At 45.2% G+C, this 21,250-nt stretch overlaps 1 protein-coding gene across 1 annotated transcript; it reads right to left on the bottom strand.

Annotated features, from left to right (window-relative positions):
• Positions 1-1,064: 1,064 nt before the first annotated feature.
• CLCN6 (chloride voltage-gated channel 6) lies at positions 1,065-21,234 on the bottom strand. The gene is made up of 23 exons (XM_067310915.1): positions 21,154-21,234; positions 20,505-20,564; positions 19,341-19,406; positions 18,903-18,968; positions 18,152-18,218; positions 17,640-17,746; positions 17,265-17,391; positions 16,514-16,581; positions 15,470-15,528; positions 14,680-14,812; positions 13,734-13,847; positions 13,324-13,490; positions 12,265-12,391; positions 11,766-11,892; positions 11,270-11,423; positions 11,016-11,175; positions 10,768-10,874; positions 9,996-10,182; positions 9,093-9,250; positions 8,100-8,256; positions 7,261-7,368; positions 6,336-6,461; positions 1,065-4,901 (listed from the first exon to the last, which is right to left on the bottom strand). Exons 1-23 carry the CDS (start codon positions 21,232-21,234, stop codon positions 4,821-4,823), a joined length of 2,607 nt encoding a protein of 868 aa, XP_067167016.1. The 3' UTR covers positions 1,065-4,820.
• Positions 21,235-21,250: the final 16 nt, after the last annotated feature.

The following is a 21,250-nucleotide window of genomic DNA, read 5'->3' as shown; positions in this document are numbered from 1 at the left end:
AGCAAGAAAGTCACCATCACGCAAAACTGTTGTGTCCTAGAGCATGGTCAGACTACCCTCCCACCCTGTCTTTTTATTTATTTATTTATTTATTGAAAGGAGGGAGGTAGACAACACATGGATAGTCTGTTTCCTCCTTTATTTACTGGTATGCTAAAGCAGCAGCTGATGTGTCTCAGTTTTAAGAAGGGAATGGGCTGCTCTCACCCTCTCCTGAACCACTTAATTATGACTGCGAAGGCAGAAGCAGATTTGAAGCAGAGTCCCCCCAGCTAACCCTTCCCTGATCCCTTGCTAGGAGCAGAGCTTAAACAGGACCACGGCACCCCTGATATAGTTCCCAACCACAGATTCTGCCATCCCCTCTCAAATCCATTTCGGACTCTCCCTGTTATTACCTACACACCAAACAGGAGACTAAGGGCAGGAGCTAGATGAGAGCTGCTGACTGACTTCAGATTAGAGTGCAACAGGAAGCAACTATGTGCATCTAGCACAACACAACTACTCGATAAACAGGCATGGAAAGGCAATGAGCTTTTCGGTCAAATACTTCTATGGTGCTCAAAGATTATACTTATTCATATCTTTGGCCCATAAGCAACTGGTAAAGGAATGAAAATTGTCACAAGTTATTTTCTGTAAGGTAGCCAGCAGGATAAGGCAGGAAAGCCACTCCCACCAGCTAAATAAAGGCTAAAGATGAAATTAAGATTTTTCACATCCCAGAGAAGTCACCTGTAAAACAAGAGGTGTAACACTGCACTCTAAGTGTCCTTCATTAACTTACTAGGGGGAGAGTGGTAAGCAAGAACTCCCAGGTAAGAAAAGCAGCAGTCACCTCCAGTACAATGTGCCCAATTTAGCTCTTTATCATACATTTTAATCCTTTCCTTTTAAACAGCTGTTGTAAGAGAAAAGGGGACTAGAGTCATCATAACCTAAAGAATTCCACCAATTCTTACATATACCCAGCCTCAGGGCATCTTCTGCACAAACTGTTAGATCCAGACAGTTCAAACAGCAACCACTCATCTACCTCGAATCATGTTCTTGGATGTATGCATGTTCTACCAGTTTTATTATAATAAGGTTCAAAAATAAGACAACACTAGGAACATCAAAAGGCCTTGAAAGTGCTGAAGAAGACACACACAAACATTTTACTCTCAGACATGTTATGGTTACATGAATACTTCCCAAGTGCCATAGTTCAAATAAAAATATATTCATACAAATTTAAAAAAAATACAGTTTATATACACCGCGGAATTAGCTTACATCATCTCATAACAAAAAAACAGTGCAAAAAACAAATGGAAAGGTAAGTTGCTACCATTGGAATGGCTCACAGTAAGTTAACAATTCAAAATCGCATATTACCACTGCACAGGAAACCACGAGGCAGGGAAGAGTGCCCCATACTACCACTAACTTTTGCCATTGTACTAATTCAGTTCTTGATTACTATTCTTGTAGTGTTGCTCTGAGTAAAAGGTTACAGGCACCTGTGTTAGAAATAAGTTTCTTGGTAAATCACTGAGCAGCCAGAGCCAGAACAGAAGCAGTTAGTTCATTGTGAGAAAGGAGTTAAACGACCAGTTAAGTGTGAGAACAAGATTGATCCAATACACGACCCTTTGTACCAGTCCTTAGTCAGAAGCGAAATGCTGCATCTTCAAACATCACACAAACTAGTAATTCCCTTTCTGAAAGCTACATAACAAGTGATTGCACACTGAAGACTTCCCTTTAAAGCAGTTCGCAGAGTCGCCCACCATCATTAGTTAAATCTTCTTCACTTAAAGGGGTGCATGTTTTCCAGATGAAGCTTTTGAGTAAGATGGATGCATAGGCAGAGCAGACAGTGCTGACAGCAGGCAGCCTTCTAATGGGAAAGCACAGGTGGTGCTCAGACAAACCTTGGCAAGATCTTTCAGCCTGCCTTGTCTGGATTGCCTAACTTTGGGCCCCAGTAGTAAGAACGAGACATCCTGCAGCAAAATACACTGTTGCAGCTTGTGTACAGAAATGAAACAGAACATGACTGCCCCAAGGCAACAAACAACGTAAGGAGCCCTATTCATGTGCAGAGAAAGAAGGGACCTTCCACACACAGTGACTCAACATGAGCAAGAGGAACAGCATTTGTCATGGAGGGACGTAGGGCATTCTTGACGGGTGCTCTAACAGTATGGAATAGCTAATTTCACATTAGGTGATCTTACATACCATCAAAGCAGGTATTCCTGTGATTTTTAAATGCCCAAGGGCACAAATCCTTTGAATGAAAGGTAGGTTAACAGATGCATACTTCAAACCCACAGACCAGCTTCGGGGAGTATAAAGGGGCACTAGGAGTTTCTTTTAGTAGCTCAGTCCAAGACTAGAGCCCAGGGAACACAGGCTCTTTAGAAATTATCTTTAGAGACTAACCAGTGAAAACAAACATACTTACTCAACTTACAGGGAAACAGCTTGCAAGTCAAGAGCAGAAGCCAGTTCCAACTCCTATGGCCATTTAGAACCAAACAGTAAGATTTACTTTAAGTGCCACACAGGTATTTAGGGACTGAACTATCCCTGCTAAATAAGGTGGGCCCTCATGACAACAATCCCACTCCTGTCCTAGTTAAGAAGTCCAAGTTGAACACACGAGATAGGTACTGGTTCTAGGAAAACATCTTTGCTTTACTCTAGGAAGTTTAAGAGCTGGCATGCCTTATCAGAAATGGAACCAGGATTTTCAGAAACCAGCAAAACTATTTTCAGTGGTGGAGACGAGTTGTTGCTGCAAGCCCCACAGTAAAAAAGAGAAAAGAATGCTGTATTCCTGCTCTTTAGGTAGGCCAGAACCCAAGCAGTCTTGGATAGTGCCTGTGATTAACGGAAGGGTCCTGGGACACACAACTTCCTTTGCAACAACTGCCACAGCACGTACCGTGGCTCATTCCTTCCTTTGCAGAAAGGCTATAACATCCATTCCTCAAAGCAGAGATCTACCTAGCCCCAACTGTAGTAGAGCTCATCAACCAGCAGCTTGCAGAGCACTGCCCTGGAACAAGCAGCTTCCTCAAAGTCAGCCGAAGAGGCTGATCTAACAGCTTTAGTGTCCTGACACACATAACAAAAGGGCACAGCTTCCCTATGCTTAGCCAGGAGAATCTTCAACACAGATCAGCTCCTGGATTTAGAAAATAGAATACTGTCTGATTTTCTCCTGCCACAGATAACTCATTTAGCTAGACCCCTTATGGCAGACAACAGGTTAAAAGGAATGCTCAGAGGCTGTGGAGAAGCTTTCCCTGGGATACATTCCCCATGTTACTTGGCCCAGTCTCTTGGCCGAGAGAATGATCTGTGCTTTATCAAGCCAATCAGTTCTGCATCCCCCAGAGGCACAACGCTGGCTTCCCACGGAGGGTTATCTGTATGCAAAACTCACAAGGGCAGGCGCTTGCTGGAACAATACAGGTGCTGGCCAGGATGGTACCTGCTAAAGCACCAAGCTGGCTGCAACTGGCTTCTATAAGTGCTGATTTTACCCTTACAGACATTTGGCTGTTGCAGTTGCTAACATTATTCCAAGCATTTTCAGAGCCACAGACAGCCCCACTTAGCACCCCACAGTAGAGTCCTGCCAGTCAGTCACCAGCACCAAGTATCCTTCCTATACGGTAGTCTGAAGTTATACCAGCTCCTCTCACAACACAGAGATAAGTTAGCCAAGCCCAGAGACAGGGTATCAGTTACAGTCGCCTCCAGGAAGACACAACCACTTCCCTATGCTCTGAGGAAGTGGGGTTCCCTGATCCACAGCCCCAGCTGGAAAGGTGTCCCTGGCTCTCACTGCTGGAGCAGTACAAGGATGCAGTGCTTATAAATGCTAAGAAATGCAGGAGGTCAGGGTAGTGACAAAGTGGAGTGCCACAAAGTGCCTTAGAAGAGTCTCTTACAGGGAGATAATAGCAGCAACAGCTAACAGGGAAAAAGGGGTCTCCCTCTTCTGAGATGCTCTGCAAGTGTACTAAACATTTATAAACCAAAAGAGTAATTGGAACAGAACAGTTTTGGATTCCCGACTTACTGAGATGCTTTCAGAAGTCAGCTGCTATCAAAAAAGTCATAGAAGGGACTCTCTCCCCTGAAAGGAGGAAAGAAATTAGGAACAAACCAAGCCAGTGGAAAAATAGGGGCTATGGAGCACTGGCAAGGAGAGATGCATTTCCAAAGATTTGGTCTTTTTTAATACAGCTTTCAAGAAAAGCTATCCTCCAGAACAGCTATTTGAAACTTCAAACTGCAGTACCTCCTCTCAGCCTTGGCTGCAATCCCCTTCTTACACAAATAAGGCAACAGTTGCAGGAACAAGGGAGGAAGAGGAAAAGGGAGACACAGAGGAGAAGGACAGGGAAAAGATGCTGCAGTTCTCTGCACAGGACACAGTGGAACTAGATGATCCTTTTTTCCAACCATCTTAAAACAAAAAAAACCCCAACCCAACCCAAAACAAAATAGTAGAACGTACAATGTCAGGACAACATCTGATAAAGGAGATAGCTGGGGCACAGGAAGAGAAAAAATTTGGATCAAGAGTGGTCAAACCAAGTGCTTGAGACCAGTCAACAGTCCTGGACTCAGGCAGCTCCTCTAATTCTCTGGCTAGCAAGATGTTTTCCAGTTCCCCAGGCTTGATATGCATGTGAGAAGCCAAACGGCAAGTCTTGGGCCTTGTGGGGTCCAAGCAGAATGCGAGCGCGTGTGCAGGCTTGGAAGAGGGAGGTAGCCACACCGACAGTGGGGCAGGGTGGGCAGGGGCATCAAATGGTCTGATAGTGTTGTCGCAGTCTTGCCTGCAGAAATTCGTGGGTCAGGTTGTGCCGAGTGATTATCCCAACAATCTTAAAGAGGAAGAAAAGAGGAAAAAAGATACAAGTCATTATCACAGATGTGCCGCTAAGAGATGCACATGGTAGAGCTGTTGTTCTTTCCAACAAAAAAAATAAAACAAAACAAAACACACACAAGCGGGAACCTGCAAACAGTTCTTAACCAAAACAGAGTTAAAATGGGCTCAAGTTCAAATCTTGCCAAAAGAACCCCCCCCCTCCCAGAACTTATCTACAGGCAATGCCCACTGCTTTAGCTATATCCAAATGGACAGCTTAACTGCTGGTGTTGTGTTTAGACACAGCAATATTTACCCCTGCTAGGAAGGGAAATCATTTTTTCTTCTATAAAGTGTCCTTGTTAGAGAGCACATGGATGCAATTAAACCCTATGGAAAATGAAAACTAGAATTGGAAATGACAAGCTGTGTCTTATGGCTTCATTATAGACTTATCTATCTGGTTTGCCACCTGACAGGACTGCAGACAGTTCACATCAGATACATTCTGAGAAGCTTTAAGGAGCAAAACGGAGAGATGCTAGAGACTAGTTAAGTGCTGACTGCACACTGGCCATCACTAGCTGGCAGGTCACAAAAGGGCCCTCTTCCAGCCTCCTCGGGGAACTCTTAAACCAGCATTTCAGTGGATGAAACACCTCAGTGATTTTACACAGTGGAAGAGTTTAAAACTAGGCTGCTCTCTAGTATCTAGTACTGCAGGAGCTCTTGTTTTCAACACAGGCTCTGTGGGGTAGCTATTAGGAACCCTGAGAAGTCAAAAAACAAACAAAAAAACCACCCACACACCACCAAACAAGCACTACTGTCTCATAGGACAGACCAGTTATGCCTATTGTCAGGATTTTGTTTTCCTGCTCAGGCTTAAAGGAAACATGGTTTGTCATTATATTTATAGGATGTTACTGACACCTGCTGACTATTCCTGAGCACTGTAGAAGGCAAAGAGATGACTAAAGTGAAGCAAGCACAAACCATTCAAGGACTTCTTTATTTTGCTGCTCCTACGAGTAAGAACAGAATGCAAGTTCCTGTCCAACAGGAAAACCTCCTGCTCCAAAACACAGGAAATTCTGCCCTTGGCCTTGGATAAAGCTGTCAAAAATGAAGCCAAATTAGTGGCCCCTGATGGACTCAAGGTCTCTCAACGGGTACAAGACAGAAAGAGCCTCCACTTGCTGCCAGAGACAGAAGAGAGATAGCAAGTCCTGCCCATTTTGGGAGGGAGGAGGCTTCAACACAACAGATGGTAATGAAGTCACAGTAATCAATGACATTTCAGGGCCTCAAGAAGATCACCTGCTGATCCCATTAAAACTTACCTGTTTCATGCTAAAATGGATCTTAATTCTCCCAAAGGGCAGAGCATTATGAAAACATAGCTGCTTCCTTGCTCAACTAGGACAAAATGGAAATAAGGACTCACCTCTCCCACTGCATTCACAACTGGTAAATGTCTGAGTCCCATCGTCCTGAACAGGTTGAAGACTTGTGACACATGAGTGTTTGGAGAGACAGCAAACGGTGATGGGTTCATGTATGGTGTGACATCCTAAGTAAAAATAAAGATGATATCATTTACAAGATGCATTTTCAGTACCTCAGGAAATCACTAACAAAATTCCTACAGTTCCTTAGTGCTGACTCCAATTTACTGATCTCTGGACAGGGTATTAGACTGCAGGCATCCTCTATTTCTCCACCAGTAAGAAATTATTTCACTTTCAAAAACCTGAATTTGTCACAAACAATTTACTTGAACGCTGTAATCCATGATCTTAAACAAGAGCCCCATGCTGCAAAAAGTCTCTGAGCAGGAAAATGCAAGTGCATGAAAATAAGAATCTATACCGAAAAAGCACTTTAGCCTACACAGTAACCTTCTTGCCACAAAGAGAATGACAATCCTGCCACTGACAGAGCTAGCAGCACACTGTTGGTAGCTCCAGATAGATACTAGCAGTCTGCCAGTCCCGTCTCACTCAAGCAAGAGTCTAATTTTGAGGAAGGTAAACTAGACAGGCAGAGTCTTACTCCAAAAGTAAAGCAGCTATGTGGGACATTACCTCATAGCAGATATGACAAGTGATTTCCACATGCAGACAAGGCTGGCTGAATGCATGAGAAGTACAGGATGTTTTGTCACTGCACCCAAGAGTAGACTTGAACCTGCTCTCAGCCTTTAAGGAAAGGGAAAGTGTTCCAATACAGGGTTTAAGATTTACTACTGAGCCTACCCAACCTGGGTTCCCCCAGCCTGGGTTCACAGGGGAATATATAAACATTTAAAGGTCTGGGACAGTCCTAAACATGCATCAGGAAACACTGTCACATTGCAGTGCATCTCTTACCACTATCATGCGAGGGTTCAGCAATGTGAGGTCCAGGTCATGGATATCGGGATAGCGGGGGTAATCCTCTAACATCTCTGCATGGGACAGACGAGGCTGACTTGCACTCTACAATTAAAACAAATCCCACTGAATGGATTTGTCATCTTTCCAGACAGCACAGTGGGCTGCAAGCAGCACAGCAAACAATGACTCCTACATCCCCACACTCATCCTGATCTCCTCCCCCCATGCCCACACACAACTTCTGGAGAGGCACTTGTAGCAGCTCATCTCATAATGCAGCAGTGCAAGCCCAAATCCACACCAGGCATTTAGCTGAGGGAGTGATGGATCTGCTCTCCAATTCGTGACAGATCTATACTCAACACTGGAGGGCAGCAGCAAACAGCCTCGTGGAAGATGGGCCTCAAAAACAAATACTCATACTGATCTCAGTGATAGAGCTGATACTCTCCTGGTAAGACCCTGGCACACAGCAGTAAAAACACACAGTATATTCTGCTGGTTGCCCTATTCCTAATTAAGATCTGCCCTCCATGTTCCAATCCTGATGGGATGGCACCTTTATGCAACAGGTAGTTAATTTAAACAATAACTGTCCTTTTTTCCTGGGGGTGGGGGGTGTGCTTAAACAGAAATTCAATTTTCTTCATTCTAAAGCTGCAAGAGAGAACTAATTCAGCATTATCCAGCTGCAGCTTTTAAAGCATAAGATGTATTTCTTAAAACGTAAAAGTAGGCAAATTCTTTTTGGCAACCCAGGAATATGCTCTCCAACCCCCTCAGCTCAGAAGGTGGGGATGTCTCTGCTACACTTCCAAATCAGGAAGACTCACCGACTGGCTCTCAGAGTAACAAACCCCCCTGACAAGGAGGGTGACCAGCTGCGAGCGCAAGATCAAGCCATGAAAGGTCAAAGGTCTGAAGCGTTCCTCCATGGTCCACTCTTCACTGGGTGACTGGTCAGGGTACAGGTTGGGGTAGGGAGTATATCTGTGATGAATTTAACACCACGTTATAAATTGCATGAACTTGAGGATAGACCCCAAAGAACAAACACAACAGCTATTCAGCTCTTTGCAACCTTCTCCTGAACATTTCAGGTGACTCTTGCTAGGAGACAAACAAGGCTTTTCTCCATTGTACAGAAAAGCAGAGAGGGGTCAAGTGCCCACTACTATGGGCAGAGTATTTCAACAGTAGCAAAATGCAAGTAGTCTCCTAACTCAGTTTCAGATCACTCATTCCTAAACCAATTTTCAGTTCCAAATTACTCAGATTTTAATAAATGCTGAAGCATCTGATGAAGCAACCTCACATTCATGACTCCACTCAGAAATGTCATGATCACTAGGTTAGCAAGTGCTTTATTAGACTGGGCTTCTGCTTGAAAATAATTGCAATACAAGCCTGGTGACTCAGCCCAGTTTCCAGAAAAGTGGTATCAGTATTATGGCACCAGGCCATTAGCTCCTTTCCTCTGGAGCAGGGGGCTTTGCAGCACCCTCAGATTTTTGCAGACAAGACAACATCAGTTTCTATAGACAGGGCATTTCCCCAGGCATTCCAACCCCTCCAGGAAATATTTCTGGATGGGCGTTTGAACAAAATTTAAGTTAACAGGTTGGACATCATCAGGCATTAGACTAGGACTCAGTCACAGGTGTCTTGAGTACCAGCTCTGGCTGTTGAGACCTGCCAAGTCACTTCTCTTAAAAATGGGGATACTAGCATTGCTTCCTTTGACATATGGGATGACAAGTCAGAGCAGTATGAAGCATCATGAGAAACACCCTGTTTCCATACATTTGTCCCTGCCCAGATCTCACCTTCTCTCTAGCATTTGCTGCAACAGATCCTCCTTTTCTGGTGGCTCCTCTGTTGTTATGTGCTCATCGCACATGTTACGCAATTCACTTGAAGGGTAGGATTTCATGGACTGACTCCGCTTGCGCTGCTCTCCCGCTCGGGTAAGGATGCTAGATTTCTGGACACAACAAGCAATTTTCAGGTACCCACTGAGCAGGTTAACAATTATCACAGAGAGACTATTAACTATTTGATTACAGCTTTATATCACCAGATAAGGTGTTTCTCAGTCACTGCTGCTACAGGTACTTGTAAAAAACAAACAAACAAACAAACAAACAAACAAACAAAAAAAAAAACAACCCACACCAAAAAACCACAACCCCAAAACAACAAAAACAACAAAAACAAAAAACAAACACAAAAACAGAAGGACTGTACTCTCATTGGGCAGAGAAGCTGGAGTTTAGATAGTCTGACACCCTTTTTGCCAGGGCATGAGTATGTCACCAATGCATTCATTTTCCATTCCCCTGACCTTCATTCAGTTTTTAAGTTTATCAAGAGAGTAAAACATTCTCCCCATCCCACAAAGAGGAGAAACATTTAGGCACCTAGTACTGATCTCAATGCTGGGTTCAGTACTTCAGTGCTGAATCCAAACCTTTTTCCACCTCTACCCTTGAGTGGTTACTTAGGGCCCTTTTAACTTTTGCTTCTTGGAGTGTAGCCCTTTATTCTGCCTTTGCACATAACCGGAAGAACAGAAAGAAACTGAGTCCTCAAAAATTTCGCATTGCAGTAGCTGCTTATGTCTGGTCTGAATCCTGCACTTCCAAAAGCCTAGATAACATGGGAAGGTGCCTTCTACCTGCACAACAAAGCTCTTTACCCTTCAACTTATTGAACAAGCCACTTCCTACCTTGAATTTGATGTTGTTGCTTATCAGCTGATTTCCCTTCATGAACTCCCTCTCATTGCCACGGTTCTCAGTCACTACAGGGAAGGCATGATGGACAGTTGTGCGCAGGATGCTGACAAGGGACTGGATCCGGGTGTGGGGGTAGACGTATGTCAGGTTGGGTTCCATGATGTCACTGGCTCGTAGCCTGAGGAAACAAAACCGGAATTGCTGCATGCATCATGTCAGTGACAGAAAAGCAGGGAAACAAGCTAGTTCCAAAAAAGAGATCCTGAAGCAATCTGCTGCGGTTTACTTCTGGCAGGTCCTTGCACTGGTGCGCACATCATTGCTGCTCTTCTAGCAGTCCTAGCACTTTTTTTTTTTTTTTAAATATAACATTGTATCAATGATGCATTAGAGGCAAGGACAAAGATTCCAACTTAGGATAACATAACAGGTATTTACACACTACTGGGAAAGGAAGGCAGGAGGAAAGAACATGAAATTCTGCGAGGAGCAAAGGCCAGTGCAACAGCATTTTCACCAAGCTCTTGCTGAGCCTCAAAGATCTGCTCCTCAGATTTCCATTTCTTCACCCCTCCTCAGAAAGGGCTCTAGCACATCTTTCCTGCTGCCGGCTTCATGCACAGCTTCCAACCCCTCTCACAGCAGCTGGTGCAACCAAGTTCATCAGAGAGGAAAAAGCACTGTCCCCCCACCACATCATTACTTTCTGAGCCAGAACCTATGACAAACTAACCCACAGCCCTGCCAAGAAGGGCAACCTTACTTATCCATTTCCACCTCTGTTTCCCACTCCAGGAGGGGCACTCCTCGCAGGTTCACATGAATGTCATAGATGCCTTTGTTGAAAAAGTCTCCCGTCCATTTGGCTACCTGCAGAGCAAACAGAAGATCTACTGAGTTTCTGCTCCAGGTACAAGACTCCTTAGCTCATAGCCTGGGAGAGGAAGAGAATCAGGACTAGCCAGCTTTCAAGCAGACAGCAAGAAGCCAGAGCTAAGACCCTGCACTCACCATGAGGGTGATCATTATTGGGAGCCCGTAGGTGATCTCATTGGTGGATTCGATCAGGATGACAGTCAAGCTAATCGTCATGCGGACCACTCCTCCCAGGAATGCTGCTGCCCCAATCAGTGCAAAGGTTCCTGAGTAGATGTGATCCAAGCCAATATAGCTAGGGTGAAACACAGAGCCCCGAGATTAGAATAACCTCACTGGGAGCTCAGTGTGCATCTGCAGCACATCTTTCACACACACACTCAGTGCACCTTTTGAGGAGGTTGGCGACCAGGCGTCCGAAGGCAGCCCCACAAAGCAGTGATGGCACAAAAAGACCACTGGGCACAGAGATCCCGTATGTCCAGCAGGAGAGTAAGAAATAGAGAAGGAAGAACAAGGAGAGTGTGACTGGGCTGAAAGTACCTGCAACACAAGAAGAATCATGACTAAAGGGGCACAGGCCTGTTGGACCAAGCTGGTAGTCTTGGACCATCCACCCCTCAGCTCACAGCAGACTGTTGCCTCACAACAGCTCCCTAATCTCACAGTATAAACACCCATGAAGACACTAAGTGAATGAAAAGAGAGGAGAAATAGGCCTTACTTCCCATGGAGAGGGCCTTCACCTAGTATACTGTCAGATCCCCAAAGCCATGAAGGCCTGAAGATGTTCTTAGCCTTATGATTCTTATGACAGCATGGTTTCAAGCAAGAGGAAGCTCTGAAGCCTAAGCATGGTAGGGGTACTGTCTCCTAGCTACTCACCATCCTGGTGGAAGAGTTGCAGGATAGCTGACTCCTGGGGGTTGAAGAAGAGTGTTGCCATGTCATTGTAGGTTTCATTTGGGCAGAAAAATGTTTTGATGCTTGAATTCACATCCTCGGACATACCCTAACGCAGAACACAAAGGACAAAGTTAAACCCCAGTCCCTGCTACATTTTCCTTTGTGCAGAATGGGAGTAACCCTTCTGTGCAGGGCTTTCAGCACACACTTTGGGAAGTTCAATCCAAAACGTGAATAGAAGATATGGGGCCTGCTGCACAAATGGGCTCCCTGATTCACAGCTTGAGCTGCTTTGCCAAAGTAGGAAAGCAGAAAGGGCAGCTTTCATTATCACCCTGAGCTCCCACCAGTGTATGCAGGCTTTCACTGAAGTTCTGTGCATGTAACGTACATTGTCAAGAGCTCATTTTCTGCCAGTGCTTCTCTGGAAGGTGATTAATACTACAGGGGCATACACTCTTCACATAAGAACCCTTACCTGCAAGCTCAGAGTACCATTGCCACTATGGCTGGTGGAAGACATCTGTCGGCATTCCCCCAGAACCATGGAAGCTACAAAGACGACGACTGTAGTAGTCAGCGACACCAGCAGGCTCTCCAAGACTCTGCAAGCACACAGTAGAAGACACACACTGAAGCCACACTCGGACCTTTCACCCAGTCCCAGGCCTGCACACAGCTGTGAAAAGGCTGCAGGAGGAAGTAGCCTCAACAGCCACCACAGTTTGTTTAACATGTAAAACAGGGGACCCTGCTAAGTCGAGCCAAACTGTGACTTGGTTGCCAGGGATTGCATTAACTCCATTTTTTATTACTTTCCCCAAAGAGCAGCTATTTCTGCCCAGAGAGCAAATGGCAGTCACATATAAAAAGCCACAGGGAAGGGTTCTGTGATGAGGCTGTTCACATGGAAATTATGTTCTGTAGATCTTACAGTGTAAAAGTCTATCCTGTCTAGACAGCACGGACAGCATGATGTGTAGTCTCTATCTCTTTTCTTTCCTAGCAGGCAAAATACACTTTTTTTTTTTTTTTAAACCTGGGCTTTTTATTTAGGAATTCTGTCTACAGCAGACAAACAGCTATTTTCCAGAATTACATGGCAATCCCCTCTCTAAATGACACAGATAGAATCCAATTGTGGATTTAATTAATCAAGATAATTAATAAATGAATGGGATCAGTTGTTTCTTCCACATCTGTTTGGCCATTACATAGAAAAATACAGCACGGAGATAAAGCTCTGGTTTGTTCAGCTATAGCAGTTGCTATAAAGAGCTCCCTTCATAGCCCTTACAAGGGGACCCCAGCTCTCTTTATACTACCAGAGTAATTACAGAAATGGAGAAGGACTTTAACATCTGGTTTCTGGTACTCTCTTTCAAGCTCCATGGATGCTTCATTTTGTGATTTCAATAGGAATAGATCTGGGATCTCCTCAAATCCCTCTCACTGAGCTTTCTAGATCAATACCTTTGCTTTAGGACACTGAACAAAGATCAGAGATACCTGCACAAACTCAAGGCAGCAGAAATACCTGACCAGCTTTGGCTTGGGATGAACGTTCCGCATACGGTACTTAGCGAGCCTCTTGTTCAGGCAATTGAAGGTGGCTCCAAGAAGACCTCCTACAATCCCCATCAGAATGAAGATGCCCAAGTCCACAGCTGTCCAGAGATGGCATTTTTTATCAGACTCAGAGCACTAAGGGCAGAAAAGCATAAAAATGCATCAGAGTAGTTGCTGCAATTCCTTACCAATACTTCTGTCTCCACAGCAGACTCTCATCAGCAGTGACCAAAGCAGAACAATCCTGTCTCATGCTTTAAACATTGCAGCTAAATATCAGCTACCCTTCACTCAAATACAAGTATGTATCTACAAAACCAGCAAGAAACACCAAACCAAAGAGACCAGAGGGGAAAACATAACATCACTAAAACTTACTTTAAATTCCCCAAAGTTCAGCAGCCCAGGGAGCTGGAAAGACCCCCAACTTCCAAACTGAATCCCAGAGCGGAAGAAATTCAGGGTGAAGGTGGCAGCCATGGAACAGAAAAGCTGAGGAAATAAAGAAGTAGAAAGAAATGAACACTTCCAGATATAAGATTGAAACAGTCAGCTCTTCCTTGAGACTTACACCTGGAAAAGGGAACCTCAGAGCCTTCTGGAGCTTTACAAAAATGGTCCTATTGAGGTTTAACACCTATTCCCTGATGCAAAAAAAGATCAGAACTAGAATGGTCCATTATAAACATGTGATCTGGCTTCCTGAACAAGAAGTCAGGAACTTCACCCAGTTATTCCTGCAGTGAAAGCTCATGATTTGTCACAGATGCCAATTTGCAGTGAAAAACTAATTACAAGGCACTAATGTAGCTTGTTAAGAATTAGAATTGAAGTCTTCATTGGCTCCAACAGAGTTGCAGGACATTTGGCATAAGAAATATGAAAGGCATCATGAAATCCAATATCTTTTCAGAACACTGTCAACTCCATCAAATCAAGCACTGAAGGCAGAGAAATCACCAGCCTGAAGGTGCAGAACATTGTTGCAATACAGCTCCCCAAGGCAGAAGGGAGCAGAAAGAAATCCAGCGCCTGCCCACTCTGCTTCCACAGGACTGTGCTGCAAGCAGCCCAGGCACAAAGCCCTTTCTCCCACCTACACTAAACTTGCTGGAGTTGTCCAGCGGTTACAGATATCACTAGACTCATCTCTGCTCTTGATTCTCTGCCATAGTATTTCCTGGTCACTGATAGAGCAAGCAATATCTCTTCTGCCAGGAGAGTTCAGGACGAAACACAGGAAAATCTGAATGCCCTCACAGGTACGCCATCCCAAGGTACAGCTCAGGGAAGAGGCGCATAGAAAGAGCTGGTCATTACTCACCACTTTCCATGTAAGCCCCTGGTTCCAGAAGGAGGAGCCTTCTTCCAAGCTGAAAAGAGTGCCCCCAATTGGGGCCCCAAAGGCAGCTGCAACTCCTGCAGCAGCTCCAGCAGATACAAAGTCCCTTTTGTCTCTGAAATGAAGGAGACAACAATGTCAGTTTATCGAAGTAGAGCTCTGGAGGTGCTCAGGTTTTGCAAAGTACGGAACTATTCCCATTTAATGACCCAGGGATACACGAGTGGCAGCTGGGAGGAGTGCTGCAATGGCAGGCAACACCGTTTATGGAGAAGTCATTGCAGCATCATTCTCTTCTTCCAGAGCACCAATACAGAACAAAGTACTGAAGCACTATGTGACTGCCCAGTATAAGAGAATAAATCCAAACCTTGGGTCTCCAGCATCACTTGAAAGAGCTGCACACAGAGGTAAGGGTGAGATTTTGTTCAGAGTCAGGTGGACCAGTCTTCTCTGCAGCCTATCTTGGTCATAAGGGTGCATAACCTAGCTTGTTCCCAACAGCTAAACCATTAACCCTTCAGGCTGAAGGGTTAATGAACAGGTAGGAACTTGTTGGGCAGCACAAGAGAACAGCGATGAGTATGGAGACCAGAGCTGGGATCCATTAAGGGCAGCATGAAAGAGTCAAGTTACATACCCTGACACTGCCTTGCTGCAGCATGAGACTGCAGGACACTAGAGAAACTGGAAAACCAACTGCCCTCCTCCCAAGGAAGTCTACCTTTTTCATCTTCCTCTCCCCTCCTGCTCCGTATCTTGGGTACAGTACCTGTCACTGCGGAAATAGGGAAAGTTAAACTGGATCTTCCTCAAAGAGATGCTCTGAAACTACAAACAGAGTAAAGATATCAGAAAAAAAATGCTCGTCTACTAAAGCAACCCCTTCTTCCCACCATATTCCTATGATGCACTAACCCCGAGACAAAGCTCTTCTGCCTCTACAAGCCCAGCTACAGAACAGAGAAATGAAAACACATGGAAAATTGCTTTTCAGTAAGTCATCAGTCGATCTATCGGCAGATTTCATTTAGAGAAATAGAAGCTGGAAGCTTACTCCCCAGAGTACTCTTGCAAAGCGGTGGTGTGAACTGCTGATCTCTACTCAATTTTCTGGAGAGTTCACTCTTGGCATACAAGAGATGTTCAGCTCTCCCCTCACGTGGGTGTCAGAGCAGCAAGCACTTTCCTGGAGAAAGGAATTGGTTTCTGCCCCCACTCAGCACAGACAGACACACCAACACCCTGTGAGTAGCACTCACGCTCCTGTGCCAATGAGCTATGAGTCAACATCTGTACCCAGGGGACCAAGGAAGCTCAAAAAAAGGCTGTTTTTTTTAAATTAAAAAAAAGATTTCTTTTAGGTCTCAACTCCTTCAGCATCTAGGTTACTTGAGACCTTAACCTCCAACTAAGGAGAAGTCACCATCTCAGTCACCTAGAGCCCTGTTGCTGGACTTCTCTCAAGCCTGTACCACCCACAGAACACGGCACAGGGAAAAAGCAAGGAAGCACACACCTATCTCATGCCAGTAGCGGTGATGCCTGTACACTTAGGAAGTCACAGCCTGGAAACAGCCAACACAAGGCCAAGGACAGGAATCTCACAACCAGTCTGTCCCCAAAGTGAGTCTAAGATTATCCCAATTAAGTATGTGGAAGGGGAGAAGAACTAGGGTCCCCTCAGTCTGCTCACCGCAGTCAGCATTAGGGCCAAGAGACAATCCAACTCAACACCGTATTTCAGTCAGGAGCCAGGGAAGAGAAACAGGGCTTCCACACCTCACCCAGCCTAGAGCCCTAGGCCAGTACTAACCTGTGGCAAACCTGCGCCCACGACAGCACCACTGTGGATCATTGGACCCTCCTTCCCGACAAAAAGACCTGGAAAAACAGGATTGATGAGGCAGCACATTCCGCCTCTCCCTCCCTTGCTGTAAACGCCAGGAGAGATTGGCTCACCACTCCCAAGCCATGGCAGAGGCCCATAACCTTGAATGAGCAGAGGCAGCTCCTCCCTCTCCCCCAGACCAAAGCTCCGAGATCACTGCAGCAATCACTGCAGCCGTAACTCCAGTGACAGCCAAAGATGCTCAGGGTGGAGGGAAGTGCTGACCCTTCCTGCCCTCCTGCTGCAGTCTGTGAACAGACATGCACAGATCTGGCACTTCAAATGGGCAGGAGGACGCAAAGGCAGCTGTTACAAGGACTCTGAACTCTCCAAGTTGCTCTCTGTGCCCTGCTGCCTATGGCATAGCCTCCTTAAGGCTGCTCTAGATAACACGTTCTGGAGAATTCTCAGGCCTCCCTCTCAGACTGAGCCACAAAGAGCCACTTCTGACTAGCTCACCTAGAAATATATCCATTCCCCAGATAGTCCTGACCCTTCTGTCAGTTTTCTACTCTGTATGTGCATTCAGGGCTCATGACTTGGCTCCAGTCCATCAGAATCACTTCACTAGAAAGGCAAAAGTAGCCTTCTGTGCCCTACGGACAGCAGCGTCAGCACTTCCTGCTGTTAATAACTCCCTACCCCAGCAAGATCAGGGCACCTCAACCCTTCTTACCTCCTGCCACACTGAAGAGCACTCCCATAGCTTTGCACACCACTGTCCGGAGACGCACAACCCCTGGAACCTTTACCCCATTCAAGTAGCACTTAATCTCAGGAATTCCTGATCCGGCTGCCACAGGCTGCAGAGAGAAAACACACTGTGTTGCATCAATATCATAGCTAACTGACAATCCTTTGCCAGCAAGCACAGCAAGGGACCAAGAGACGCTGCCTGCCTAAGTACCATAAGTAATTAGCACTGTAAAGTCTGCTTGAGATCTTGGGGCAGAGAATGCTTCAGGCAGGCAGGCAAGCAAACCTCACACACCAGATCTGTGTGAGGGCAAAGCGTGGCTGCTTAAGTAGGAGCAGTGGACCTCAGTCTTACCTGGATCAGGACCAGAAGACTGGCAAGAAAGACAAAGGTCAGGTTGAACCCCAGCAGCTCCAGCAGCGACAGGGCAAGACACCCTTTCTCAGTGCATTCTTCCACCGCTGCAGAGAGAGTCAAGGAAAACAGAGCTTCCCACCACCAACACACAATCATTTGGTACTGTCTGGGGGTCCCACTGGCATCAGGAGCCAAGCCTGCATTTCCTAATCCAGGCAGGGCATCTGACATGACCCAGGCTTCCTTTGCAGAGCTCCCAACTGAACTACAAGCAAGGGAATGCATTCATTACACTTTCAGGGACTAGCCTTTTCCTACATGCTGATACTGGAACCATTTCTTGGTTTCAAGGACTGAAGCATGCAGGCAAGTAGAAAACTTAATTAATCAACAAGCTAACTGATGGCAGAAATCTCTAAAAGAGCCAACTTGCCCAAGCAAAAGCATGGTATTACAAAGGAAGAGATCGCTGGAGTCCAACAGGAAGGTAGACGCTATATAAAAGATACAGTTTTGTACTACCCGGAACTTGAGCTGGGTAAAGAGCCGTACAAAGAAATCCACAAAGAGGCCCACCTGTGAAAAGGAGACAGACCTACCATCAGAAATTACTACACACAAGTAAAAAAGACCAGTGTTCAGCAAGTCCTACTAGAGGTATGCATATGTAAGAGGACAGAGAATGAAGAAGGGAAAAGTGGTGTCAGAGCAAAGTAAAACTGGAAGCTCAGATGTGCCGCCTCCCTTGCTTTCCCTGGGACGGACCCATCTCATAATTATTCCTAAAGTGATGTATTTCAAACTGTTAATCTGGCAGTGCTTTTAACACCCATAACATACTTCAGAGTACAGAAGAAAGCTAGTCTTAAACTTAAGGCATACAGCGAACAGAGGTAATTTTTAAACACTCTGGAAAGCACATCCAGAGAAGATAGTACTTCAGAATATTAAATACAGTTCAACTGTAAATTGACATCCTATTTTATTAAGTGTTCACTTTGGACAAGTTTCCCTAATGCAGAATTAAAGGATTTGCTAGAATACTTTGCAAAGAAAACAGAGCAAGATCTGAAAGACAAAAAGGCTCCCCAGAAAATAATCTAGCAATAATGTGCTGCAATTCCCAAAAAACAACTACATCTACTAAGACCTCCACTTCATGAATAACATTTTTTCTCCTCTTTACTTTTTGGCCATTTACTCTTAGTGATTCCTGCTCAGTGTCCTGAAATTTCCTGATTCAAACAGCACGATCCTTACCAGTCCCGTGCAGACTCCAATGGCAAACACCATCACCCACTTCACTGCTTCATATCTCCGGGCTTTCTGTTTAGGGAGGGGGGAAAAAAAACAACAACAACAAAAAAAACCCCAAGTAAAAACAGAAGCCAAGTCAAAACAATACTGAGTTTTCATTCTAGATGAATTACAGCTAGACTGATAAACCAACAGGAGATGGTGCCAAGAGTGAATTGAAAACAGGGAATTGAAAGCAATAAACACCTCACTTTAAATCTGAAATTCAGAACAGATGCTGGGAGCTGTAATCTCCAAAACTATTTTTATCCTTTTCATAGAGAAACCAAAACAGCAAACAGGATTTCTTTCATAAAGAAAAGAAAAAAAAACTTCCTCTGGAGAAGAATATTTCTACAGCTTTACCTCTCAAGCTAATGAAAGAGAAAAAAAAGATCTTACCTTGTTGTCCACGCTCTCCAAAACTTCCAGGTATGGGTCATTAATGCAGCGATCATAATCCAAGCTCTGGAAAAACACCAAAAGGTAAACCAGAATGAATCAGCTGTGACAGACTGTGCAAAAGAACCTAAGGACAGAAGACCTTCTCAAAGATTACAGAAATAATTACTGTCCCCACAGTGGGTACTGCCAAGAAAAGAAAGAATGGAAAAACTTCTAGGAACAACTTCATTTAAATATTTCTAATAGATCCAGACCCTGCGAACTAGGAAATGAAAGAACAGACCAAATTTCCTTGCCCAAGCTGAGAAAAATAAGTAAATGAAAACATATGAGTGACTAAATACAACTTTAATTTAAAGAAGTCATAATGTACAGATTTAGACTTTTCTTTTTTAAATACCCCCAGTTTGACAGTGCAGGGTATAGCATTAAATCTTTATATCTAACCTCTGACTACAAGAGAAGTACTAGATAGCAACTCCTCTCCAGACAAACAATGCAACGCACCAATTCTTAACTATATCACAATATGGAGTCCAAAGCAACAGAGTTGCCTGTTTGCACTCACAAAGTACCACTAGCTTCTGCCTGCATCAGCTTCACCTTTCCAAGCCAAGCGGTAAGAGGCTGGCCTGGCGGCATCCACAGTAACAGCAACTACTCAAAACAGCTCTGGGCTACCATACAGACATACAAAAATCAGAAAAGCTTCTGTAAGAATCAGGGTCTGATAGATGGGAAGATCTGCTTTTAGCCAGCACAACAACAGATAGAGCAGTAAGGCAGCCATGACCAAGGAGCTATAGATGCTTTCTACAGCCATGAGGAAATAAGACTGTAATGTGAGATTTACAGGCTCTTGTAAAGAAGGGAACAGTGCAGCAGACTCAGAAGATGAACTTTCTTAACAGGACTCTGACTTGAGTATTAGGTGTTCAAGCTCTACTCAGAGCACAGGGCTTTTACCTAGAACTGCCAAGCATAACAATGAAGAGTAGTTTCTTGCAAGTTGAGATCCTAGTATTTCTTCTGGTGCCAATGCAATGTCAACTACAGTGATGAAATTTGAGTATCTGCCCCATTACAAACTCAAACAGATCAAAACCTGCCCACAGTTCTTTCCACATTAATTTTACAAGCTCAGGTTGTTTAATTTCCCACCTCATAGTCTTTGCGTGGAAGGATCTCATCCTCTTCTTCATGAGTTTCTCCTAGGATTGTCTTTAAAAAAGAAAAAACAACACAGGAATGGAAAAATCACCAGAAGAACGAATGCATATACAGGTGCTTGTCAACAGTTAGCAAAGCCAGAATTACGGAGGGCCTATCTCACTATTGCTTACAAAATTAGAGCATGGATTTACAGACCTCCACTGGCTTTGAGGTAAGTGCATAGAATTTTTTTTTCTTAAAGTTTTTTTACAGTGCGTATACATTTGCAAACACTACATTCCTGCTACACGGGAGCTCCCCACACAGCAGCAAGGTAGGGTACCAAGCCCATGTCACAGCTTTCTTCACAGCAACAGGCTGCAGGAAAGCCATGTCGCAGGGAAACGCAGGACAAGAGACTGGCACAGACAATATTTCCCAACGTTGGGCTGCTGGGAAGACCCGCTGCCAGAGGCGCTCCCCTCCAAGGGCAGCGAGGGCCGCTGCACCCGCAGGAGGACCAGCAGCGCAGGCTGAGGTACCGGGGACGGGGCGCCAGCGCAGGCCGAGCCGCCGGGCATGGGGCGACGCCGCCGCCGGCCTTGAGGCGCTCGCCGGGGCCCGGCCGCAGGCGCGGGGGTCGCGGTGCCGGCCGTACCAGCTCCTCGGGGGTGCGGCTCTCCCGCTCGCCGCAGCAGCGCGGGCAGCAGCAGCACAGCACCGACCCGCACCCCGCCATCTTCCGCCGCCGCCGC

This window comes from Apteryx mantelli, chromosome 26 (genome assembly GCF_036417845.1).
Source record: "Apteryx mantelli isolate bAptMan1 chromosome 26, bAptMan1.hap1, whole genome shotgun sequence".
Taxonomy (NCBI): domain Eukaryota; kingdom Metazoa; phylum Chordata; class Aves; order Apterygiformes; family Apterygidae; genus Apteryx; species Apteryx mantelli.
This window is presented reverse-complemented; position numbering and strand designations above follow the sequence as displayed.

Bases quoted from the DNA above. Each gene is read 5' to 3' on its own strand.
- CLCN6 (XM_067310915.1), bottom strand. From the start codon at position 21,234: ATGGCGGGGTGCGGGTCGGTGCTGTGCTGCTGCTGCCCGCGCTGCTGC. The intron at 17,747-18,151 runs GTATCTTTTATA...CTCTCTCTGCAG, and splicing joins GTTCCGGGTAGTACAAAACT to CGGTGGAAGAATGCACTGAG. The intron at 6,462-7,260 runs GTAAGAGATGCA...ATTTTTACTTAG, and splicing joins TGAACCCTCGCATGATAGTG to GATGTCACACCATACATGAA.